This window comes from Anopheles maculipalpis, chromosome 3RL (genome assembly GCF_943734695.1).
Source record: "Anopheles maculipalpis chromosome 3RL, idAnoMacuDA_375_x, whole genome shotgun sequence".
NCBI classification, from domain to species: domain Eukaryota; kingdom Metazoa; phylum Arthropoda; class Insecta; order Diptera; family Culicidae; genus Anopheles; species Anopheles maculipalpis.
Window position 1 is genome coordinate 46,190,821 of NC_064872.1, and position 11,369 is coordinate 46,202,189.

At 43.6% G+C, this 11,369-nt stretch overlaps 1 protein-coding gene across 1 annotated transcript; it reads right to left on the minus strand.

The window, feature by feature from the left end:
* Positions 1-469: 469 nt before the first annotated feature.
* Positions 470-10,801, minus strand: LOC126560673 (uncharacterized). The gene is made up of 9 exons (XM_050216630.1): positions 10,438-10,801; positions 10,207-10,373; positions 10,041-10,131; positions 4,096-4,596; positions 3,865-4,031; positions 3,699-3,789; positions 886-1,254; positions 655-821; positions 470-579 (listed from the first exon to the last, which is right to left on the minus strand). Exons 1-9 carry the CDS (start codon positions 10,781-10,783, stop codon positions 478-480), a joined length of 2,001 nt encoding a protein of 666 aa, XP_050072587.1. The 5' UTR covers positions 10,784-10,801; the 3' UTR covers positions 470-477.
* Positions 10,802-11,369: the final 568 nt, after the last annotated feature.

Below are 11,369 nucleotides of genomic sequence, written 5' to 3' on the forward strand. Positions count from 1 at the left end.
CGAAACACGAGACCAGATGTGCCAAGGAATGTACGACGAATGACAATGTTTGGAATTTTTATACGATAATGGAGTGATAAAAAAAAGTTTGAAAAAACACCACAGATATAAATACTAAAGAATGATCATGTTTGGGCAGCGTGAGAGAAAAGACACTTGCACGAAAGAACGGCATCTCAAACAATCTCGGCTGTACTCAAACACTTTGAGCGCTACAGGTCTGTTCTTTCTGCGTTCCTTAACGTACATTAGCCTGAGGTTGGATAATTAACAAAGTATTAGAAAAAAACCTTTCACTTTTCACTTTAACGGATCGTTCATTGCAAAAAATATTTTATAGGTTTTTTTTTTAATTTAGCTTAAATAAATTTGGAGACAAATGATATTTGTTTTTGAAGAAGTCAAATTACAAAAAAAGTATCCGAATTTCTCTTTACTGTACTATTTCATTTATTGCCATGACTCCATGCATAACGTTTAGTTCCAACCAAAGAAATCCTTGACCACCTGAACGATGTGATCAACATCAACACCATGGTCCCGCAGCTTTTGGACCATTCCTTGTACTTCAGCCGAGTTCTGTTCAAAATTGAATGAAATTGAATTAATGCAACTAAGCACAACTTCAAATCGAATCGCGAATGTAATATTTACCTCGTACAAGTCTCGCAGCTGCTTATGGTCAAATTTCTGAAGCTTCTCGAACAGTGCCTTAAATTCTGGGCTAGTCTTCAGCTTCTCTTCGAACAGAGCCTCTAGTTCGTCATGAGGCAACAAAGCCAGGGCCTCTTCCAGCAGTCCGTTCAGTCCACCGGTGCGCACTGAATAAAATACTGCTGCTCTAATGAACACAATCCCACACAATTCATTCACAAGTTTACTTACAGCTTCGGACGCCTGGTTTCAGATGTGTCAATCCCAAAAAGTCAGCGACTTCATTCAACGAGTCGTATGCTGGCACACCAGCATCTTCCAGATAGTTCAACAAATCTCGTACTGCTGTGAGAGCGAAGAATTGATCCCAAACCGATGCAAACTCCGCTCCTTGAAGGTAGAGCAACGCTTGCTGGACTTCCTTGTCGGTCAAAAGGTATCGCAGAGCCAAATCCAGCAGGTCATCCAAAGGAAGCAACGCTACGAAATCGTCGAAATCATCCGTGAGGGAAATTTGGGTCGGCGCACTGACGACCGTGGCCACCAAACAAGCTACTACGATCAGAGCAATCTTCATCGTTACGGTTCTGTTGGGTATGACTGTATGTACTGATGACTTTCGAATCGTGTGACGATCCTTTTTATAGCTAGACAACTTGTAGTCGGAAGTCGATAACCGCTGTTTAATGTTATAATGTTATCGCACCATTTCAAGTGGCCATCTATTAGCAACTGTGAGTATGGACTATACCTTTCGAGTGATTGATCATGCAATCCAATATAGGTAATAAAACAAATCACATGGATATAAGACAATCGAAAAGAAATCACAAATTGTAAAGGAACTGTATTATTTTTGAAAGACTTTTCTACTTCTTGATTGTTTATTCAAAATAAATTTAGCCGCCCGCCATACAGACTTAACGAGAGCACCAACGAGAGCACAACGGTTACTATTGCAGCGTCTGAATCTCAGTTATCCTATAGCTATCCTATCCTACTTATAGGAATAAGTCTTCATATTCAAATTCATATTCAAATGATAGTCGAAATGACTTGAATACTCATTAAATCGACGCGCCATTGCTCTAATTGGTATGTTTGCGCCGTATTGCGTGTTATACCTAGTTTCATGTAGCATTCTTATTGACTTAGCGGTCTGCTAGGTCACGCCGGTCATGGAATGGTCACCTCACTCCGCGGGATCGTTACGAATGTCCTGCAGTGTGAAGACCGACGTCGCTATTCTCCCTACCTCCGCCACACTGGAAATGGTTTTACAAAGAGTTATTGCAGATTTCTGCCTCCTTGTTCGAATATAATATATTTTCATAAATGTTATTTTCAATTACTATGCATTGTTGAAACAACCACCAACAGTAGCACGCACAACAACTTCAAGCAGTTATTGAAGAATTTAGAAGTGTTACCTGATGCGATACTTCATGCGTCTTAAGAAAATCCATTTTCAATCTACTTCTTCTTGACTGAACGACCTGCTAAGTCATGTCCAACACGGCTTCAAGTGGCTTATTAATAACACGCAACCAAATAGACAATATATGCATTTTGGTTTGTACAATACATGCTTGACAACACAACATATTTATTATGTTCCCAATTTTTAAGACTCTCAACATGTTCTGTTTAAGACAAAAAATTATTATTACTAATTCATAATAATACGACAAATAGGTGACATAGTACAACAATTTGACTTCAAAAATATATTGTAATTTCAAATTTAAAGCTTGCTTTTACTGCAAGTTGCAATATTTGGAATTTGTAATTACATTTCTTAACATTTCATTTCATTTCATTTCATTTCATGGATTTCATATGTTTGCCCTTGGCTATACAAGTAGTCTAATATCTAATCATAACTTAATCTAAACCTAAACGTATGCAGAATAAGTTGCAGCATTAGACAAAAAAAAAAAAGAAAAAAAAACAGAAAATAAGAAAGTGAAGGAAAGATTAAGAAATCGATAACAACCGGGTGAAAAGGTTAGAACTACTTATAACGAAAATTATAAACTTTATGATCCCCAACACCAGAACTTTTATTTTAAATTTTATACACTTCTTCTCTAGCCAAGCACCGACACCAGAATCCCTTCAACTTTTTTGCCGCCATCGCCCGTTAGCTCCTTCGATCATCCACCTTGTCCTCTCTCGATTCTCACGATCATCTTTCTCTCACCTTCTCTCCTACTTCACGGTTCAGGTTCTTTAGTCGCCTGTACGGATACGGCCGCCTTTATCAGTTTTCATCGACGGTCTCTATAGCAGCGACCAAGGTCGCTACACAGGGACGGGAAAAAGGTAGGGATGTGTTGAAATCAAAGTGATGGGACAAGGAATTAAACATTTTGATGGCAATAAGGAGGAGATCTTTACGGTCCATCGCAGTGCAACTTAAGGCAACAAAAATTTGGGGGATTTCGAAGGGCGCGGAAGGGAACACATAGAGGGATTTGTATCAGCAAAGCTGGGGCATCGATGCGATCAAGGAGAAGTGCGGCAAGAAATGAGGATTGGGAAATAGAACGGCGATCTTCAAGCGACGCAAGACCAAGCAACCGGCAACTGTCCTCGTAACAGGGCAGAGCAGAGGATCAACAACAATTTTCTGGAGAGCAAACCTGGTGAAGGACCACTGCACCCGCTCTATTCGATCAATATGGATTCTTGTCGACGGGGACCAGATAACCCAGGAACGGGAGGGGAAAGATAACGATCAAGGATAGATTGAAAAACAACACAGTCAGGAGGAAAGGATATAGGATAGAAGATTTTGAAGTCGTCAGCCAAACACAGCAAATAATCGGGTGGAAGGACAGTATTGACATCATTGATATGCAAAACAAATAACAGTGGAATTAAGACACTTCCTTGAGGTACGCCTGCACCTGAAGGAATAGGAGAAAAAAGGAACCTTTCAAGGAGACTCAATAACTACGATTACAAATTTGACACTTAGTTTTTTTCACTGTACTATTTCATTTATTGCCATGACTCCATACGTAACGTTTAGTTCCAACCAAAGAAATCCTTGACCACCTGAACGATGTGATCAACATCAACACCATGGTCCCGCAGCTTTTGGACCATTCCTTGTACTTCAGCCGAGTTCTGTTCAAAATTGAATGAAATTGAATTAATGCAACTAAGCACAACTTCAAATCGAATCGCGAATGTAATATTTACCTCGTACAAGTCTCGCAGCTGCTTATGGTCAAATTTCTGAAGCTTCTCAAACAGTGCCTTGAATTCTGGGCTAGTCTTCAGCTTCTCTTCGAACAGAGCCTCTAGTTCGTCATGAGGCAACAAAGCCAGGGCCTCTTCCAGCAGTCCGTTCAGTCCACCGGTGCGCACTGAATAAAATACTGTTGCTCTAATGAACACAATCCCACACAATTCATTCACAAGTTTACTTACAGCTTCGGACGCCTGGTTTCAGATGTGTCAATCCCAAAAAGTCAGCGACTTCATTCAACGAGTCGTATGCTGGCACACCAGCATCTTCAAGGTAGTTCAACAAATCTCGTACTGCTGTGAGAGCGAAGAATTGATCCCAAACCGATGCAAACTCCGCTCCTTGAAGGTAGAGCAACGCTTGCTGGACTTCCTTGTCGGTCAAAAGGTATCGCAGAGCCAAATCCAGCAGGTCATCCAAAGGAAGCAACGCTACGAAATCGTCGAAATCATCCGTGAGGGAAATTTGGGTCGGCGCACTGACGACCGTGGCCACCAAACAAGCTACTACGATCAGAGCAATCTTCATCGTTACTGTTCTGTTGGGTATGACTGTATGTACTGACAACTTTAGAAGCGTCTTACGATCCTTTTTATAGCTAGACACCTTGTAGTCGGAAGTCGATAACCGCTGTTTATAAATAATGTTATCGCACCATTTCAAGTGGCCATCTGTTAGCAACTCTGAGTAACAGTTACAGTTTTCGAGTGTTCCAGAATCCCGATGACTTAGCTAATATTATGCATTTGATCATGTTGTGTATTCATTGGATTCGATTTCAATGTCTTAAATAGTGCATATGGTTCCGATTTGTTATCATTATATCATTACATAGTCTCGAAAGTTATCGACGACATCCTTCTTCCTTGATTTCGATTATAAATATAATTTGCTCTGCTAAGCTATGCATACGATATGCTCATTGAGTTTTCTTAGAAATCTTGGTATTCCTAGAATCATCCGAACCGAAATTATGAGGTATTTGTAACAAATGGAAGTCGGTTACTTCGTAGCTTAACGATGTGCTAAGTTAAGCCTAGATGGTAAAGCTTAATGACAAACAATGGATCGGTCTAGTATGAAATTAACATTGGGACCTCTCTTGTAAAGATCGGTGCCGCTATCACCACGGCCTGGAAAGTACCTAGAGCTTTTGTTACCCAATTCAAAAATTGAATTCCATTCAACAACGAACAAACGTGAAGATTCTGTTAAGCTTGTTTACGACATTGAAAAAGAAGCCGTCGATCTCGTATTCAAGGACACTTAAATATTTATCGTAGGTTGGAAACTATACGCTATGGTCTGTTCTCTAAGTCTTTAGAATGTGAACTGTTCGGAAAGAGAATTGACTGACAACTGTCCGGTTTATTTTTCTTTTCCATTAATGTATTTATTGTCAAGTATGTAGTATTTACATGATTAATGTTAGTTTGCGAGACGCAGCTAATAAGCTTTCAGCGCTGTTGTCGTAATGTATGCCAAGAGGCAAGTGTTTAAGCTAAATAATTAATATGTTAAGTGCTAAGGCTAGTGGTTAGTACAAACATACAAACTGATCAACAACTTAAAACTAGTCAAACTACTTTACAAAATAATGTTTTTGTTTTTATGTTTTTAACGTGTTTAAATGAGTGTAGACGGATGCACCTTTTTCTAAATAAACCCCGCATCAAACAGCAACATCGAGTGGATATTACTGCTCTTAGAACATAGCTTGAGGATCAGCGCCACAAACAGGCTGGATTGATTAACATTGAAATCGAAGCATACTAGCTCCAGAAAACCACTCAATGTATGAATTATGTATACCCAAGTACACGTATCTTGATAATTTCCGCATGCATCAACCATTTGTAAATTTGTTTCGTAACGCTTAGCAACTATTGATACTAGTAGAAAAGATTCATTAGGATACATGCATGTCATACAACCAACGGAGGCTCAATCTGGGTCGGCCGAGGCAAGCTGATGTGGCAGAGGGGTGTGCGGCAGCGCTCGGGGAAGCGCTCTCGGACAACAATCCTGCATTGCCCCTAGAAGACCACTGGCGTATGGTGGAACGAGCCGTCAGGACAGCAGCCGAACTGAAAATTGGCCGCTTACCACGCAGACAGCGAAAGGAATGGTTCGACGAAGAATGCACTCGAGCACTACACGAGAAGAATACACCACGCGCCCTCATGCTTCAGCATGAAACCCAACAGAACGTGGAAAACTACAAACAACTGAGGAGAGAGCAGACCTTGCTCTTCCAGGAAAATAAGCGCCGCTTTGAAGAGTCAGATGAAATGCTGCTGGAGCAGCTCTCTCAGTTGATGGACGCCCGCTCGTTTTACAAGAGGTTGAAAGAGGCACGGAGTGGATTTGCTCCTAAAACCACGATGGGCCGGGACGCAGACGGAAATCTTCTGACAGACGAACGGAAGATGATCGAAAGTTGGAACTGCTACTTCGAAGGACACCTGAACGGAGCAGAGACAGGAGAGGTTGATGCAAGCAGCAGAACAAGTCAACAGCAGCAACAACTTCAGTGACAGCAATAGTGCAGAAGACGAAGTGCCTCCGCCATCTCTGGATGAGATTGCCAGCGCCATCAAGCAGCTTAAAAGTAACAAGGCTGCTGGTAGTGATGGACTGGCGGCCGAGCTCTTCAAGATGGGGCCGGAGAGGTTTACCGTCGAAATGCACAAATCACGATTGATAACGAGAATCTGGGAACAGGAAGAATTACCGGAGGAGTGGAAGTTAGGCGTTTTTCACCCAGTCTACAAAAAGGGTGACATACTGGAATGCTCGAACTATCGTGCCATTTCAGTCCTTAATGCCGCCTATAAGACCCTGTGCCAGATCTTGTACTGCAGTCTTGCCTCCCTTGCTACATATTTCGTCGGCAGCTACCAAGCGGGGTTTGTTGGAGGCAAATCCACCACCGACCAAATCTGCACTCTTCGGCAGATCCTCCAAAATTGCCGAGAGCACCTGAAGAGTGAAGGGTGACCTGTCGGAGATCGGGTGCCTACACGGATGGGAAGCTGCAGCCAGGGATGGAGTTTCCTGGAAATCTATTGTTGACCGGGGCATGTCACGACGATGTGCTCTTTAAAAGAGCAGGCCAACATGATGATGATGATGATGCATGTCATACATTTATTGAATTCAATGGAACGCGCTAGGCACTCTTGAAACGAGACAACTAAAAACAAGTTTACAATGCATGAATTTGTGCGGAATAAATTCACATAGAGTAGGTCGCACACCAGGAACACCTTTTAAAATGTGGTTTTCCGGTCCGGTTGATGGCAATCACAGTAAACATTAAATCCATGGCACATACACAAATTATTTTTGGCGGTCCTCTACGTCGAGCATCGATCTTGCTTCGACGGGACATACATATATGTGAAGCGCAGAGAGAGCCAGGTGAAATTGCGCTGGATGGATTCCAATCGCAAGTTCTACAGGATGTTGAATGCGGCATTTTTACTCCCATGATCGCTATGTGCCGCAATGAAGAAGGATATATCCTGTCGGACGAGCAAGAGGTGATCAACAGGTGGAAGTGCTGCTTCAACAGCACTTAACACAGACCTTAACGGAGCAGATGGAGAAGGCACCGAACTAGGCGCAGGAAGCAGAGGAGTGCAGAACTACGACGGCCAGCATTACGATGACGAGGTGCTCCCGCCATCCCTGGATGAAGTCATCAGTCATTTCATCATCACCATCAAACAGCTGATTGTTAAGATTTGGGATCAGGAAGAACTACCGGACTGCAGACTGGAGCTCATTGCTACAGATTTTGTCGGAAGCTACCAAGCTGGATTTGTTGGAGGCAAATCGACAACCGACCAAATCTTCACTCTACGGCAGATCCTTCAAAAATGCCGGGAGCACCAGATCCCTACGCACCACCTCTTCATTGACTTCAAGGCGGCCTACGATACCATAGATCGGACCGAACTATGGAACACCATACAGCAGCAGTACGGATTCCCTGGGAAGCTGGTACGGCTGCTAAAGGCCATTATGGACGGGGTACAGTGCAAGGTGAGAGTTTCGAGCATGCTGTCGTAATCGTTCGACTCACCGAGGTTCAGACCCCGGAGAAATGTGCCTGTTTGTTGTTCAACATCGTTCTGGAACGTGTCATGCTAAGCGCGGGCTTCGACATCCGGGGCACGATTTTCACCTGATCTCGCCAATTCCTTGGCTTCTCCGGATGACATCGACATCATCGGACGGACAACTGCGGCGGTGTGCGAGGCGTACACCCGACTGAAACACGAGGCCAATAGAATTGTATTGAGCATCAATGCAACGAAGACGAAATACCTGCTTGCCGGAGGCTCTGACCGTGATAGAGACCGACTCGGAAGCAGAGTATCAGTAGACGGCGACGATCTCGAGGAGATAGAGGAGTTCTGCTACCTTGGTACGATCGTAATTTCGGACGGACAACGTAAGCAGCGAAATCCGAAGGCGCATTGTTCAGGGAAATCGTGCCTACTACGGACTCCACAAACTACTGCGATCCAGAAAACTCCAACATGCACATGCGAAATGCACGATTTACCGCACCTTGATACGTCCGGTAGTCCTCTACGGGTACGAGTCTTGGACTATGCTGACGGAGGACTATCTTTGACGGTGTGTGCGAGCAGGGCAGTGCTGATATCCTAACAGTAGTCAAAGCCGGAAGGATACGTTGGCTGGGGCACGTGATGAGGTTGAGCCGGACTCATGTCCCACCAAGAAGGTGCTCGTCAGCGACCCGTTCGGCACGAGGCGTAGAGGAACACCGCAAGCTCGTTGGCTGGATCAAGTGGAGTCTAACCTGTCGGAGATCGGATGCAGCCGTGGATGGAGGACTGCAGTCCTAAACCGAGTTTCCTGGAAACTGATTGAAGACCTGGCCATGTCGACGCGACGTGCTCAACCCTGAGCAGCCCAAGAAGGGGAAGATTCTCTCCGGCCAGATAGCAGTTTTAGGAGCTACCTGGGCAGGATTTGAGCCCAGATCCTGCCGTTAGAAGACCTTCGCCGTTGTCGCCTACACCAAAGGACCGCACTTTGACATTTAAGGATATTTTTACCTATCACAGCATTGTTGTTTCCAACAATGTCAAACAAACTTATCAATCCTCTTACTTATGCTAATGTGACTTCAAATAGGTAAGAGGAAGGAAGGGAAGTTGATGTTGTGGTTTGGGACGATGGCTTCCATAGCCTGCATCAGTATACTCCAAGCACTAGATCACTAGCGCACAGAGCAAACTTGTGTTAAAGAGTCTCTATCTGGGAACAGACTGAGCAGGCTGAAGGAACCCGAGTAATCCAGTCAAGCAGCAGTCCGTGCTGCATCTTGTTGTGCCCCAGCAAATACAGCACCGAGCGTTTTCCGGAGAAAATCTGTAGCAGGTGACATTTTCCCAGATCCATCGCCAATCCGTGGAAGGTGATTGCATAGCCACCTGAGGTTCTGGAAGTCTGATGGTGATGGATTACCGTCCGAAGGCACGGATACGTTTTGGCAATGGAGCCTATATTCGGGGGATTCTCAGGACAGTCTATGTGCTGAGCCTTGATTTTTAGGCATCCCTGCTCAGTAACGTACCGATTCACCAGCAACGCTGTTATGGTAATGGCGGGAATGTGGAGATTGAGTCCACCTCGATTGCATGGAAGGGCCAGTAAGACCAAGACATGGGTAAGACCGCACCGTCTTGGAGGCCAAATCGATGTCCATCGATCGTGTGCCACACGATGCAACAAACCAAAGCTTGGACAGAAGGAAGGTGTTAAAAAGCAACACATTTTGCGCCATAATGAGGTCTCTAACATGGTGCAACCTGACCAAATGGTGGAATTGTTGGATTTCGTTTTCCCAGTTATATTGTTAGTGAACAATATGCCAAGCAGGCGCAATCTTTCTACATCCCGCAGCCGAAAGATTCTAATCACATCACCTAGCTGACGTTTAAAATCATCTGGGTTCAGACACGTCAACCCATACTACATGAGATTCTTGCTCTTTGTTCTTCAAAATAATAATTGAAAACACATTGAACTTCACTGTAATACATTATTTATTGCCATGACTCCTTACATAATGTTTAGTTCCAACCAAAGAAATCCTTGACCACCTGAACGATGTGATCAACATCAACACCATGGTCCCGCAGCTTTTGGACCATTCCTTGTACTTCAGCCGAGTTCTGTTCAAAATTGAATGAAATTGAATTAATGCAACTAAGCACAACTCCAAATCGAATCGCGAATGTAATATTTACCTCGTACAAGTCTCGCAGCTGTTTATGGTCAAATTTCTGAAGCTTCTCAAACAGTGCCTTGAATTCTGCGCTAGTCTTCAGCTTCTCTTCGAACAGAGCCTCTAGTTCGTCATGAGGCAACAAAGCCAGGGCCTCTTCCAGCAGTCCGTTCAGTCCACCGGTGCGCACTGAATAAAATACTGTTGCTCTAATGAACACAATCCCACACAATTCATTCACAAGTTTACTTACAGCTTCGGACGCCTGGTTTCAGATGTGTCAATCCCAAAAAGTCAGCGACTTCATTCAACGAGTCGTATGCTGGCACTCCAGCATCTTCAAGGTAGTTCAACAAATCTCGTACTGCTGTTAGAGCGAAGAATTGATCCCAAACCGATGCAAACTCCGCTCCTTGAAGGTAGAGCAACGCTTGCTGGACTTCCTTGTCGGTCAAAAGGTATCGCATAGCCAAATCCAGCAGGTCATCCAAAGGAAGCAACGCTACGAAATCGTCGAAATCATCCGTGAGGGAAATTTGGGTCGGCGCACTGACGACCGTGGCCACCAAACAAGCTACTACGATAAGAGCAATCTTCATCGCTACGGTTTTGTTGGGTATGACTGTATGTACTGATGACTTTAGAATCGCAAAGTGGTGCTTTTATACCACGTCTTTTACTTGACTGTAACCCTTGAACAACTAGCGGTCAAAAGTCGATTATCAATGATTATAAATAATACTTTCTTTTGAATGTTATCTTGGCACTTCACCCTTTTTTGAGTGGACATCTGTTGGTAACTACCAAGTTATCAGATAGTTTTCAAGTGTTAGGTGATGCAGTAAGCTATTGATAAGCAAACCAATGGAAGGTGCATAAAATCAATCGAATCAGATCACAGAACTTTTTAACAGATTTTTTATGGATCTAGAAAATGGTATAGCAAACCTTTGTTTGTCCAGAACAATCCTCAAAACGCTGTCAGTACAAAATGTTTTGCTACCGGTACAATGCAACACCTAGTGATCAAAAGAGCAATAAACGATTTACAACATACTGCACTCAGGAAATCTCATGAATGGCATATTATCTAATCCGTATTTCAAGAAACGTTGCCGTTCAGCTGGCGTTATGAGTGAAGTGCTGCTTTTTTATTCATAAGAAACGACCCGGCCGCATGACTAG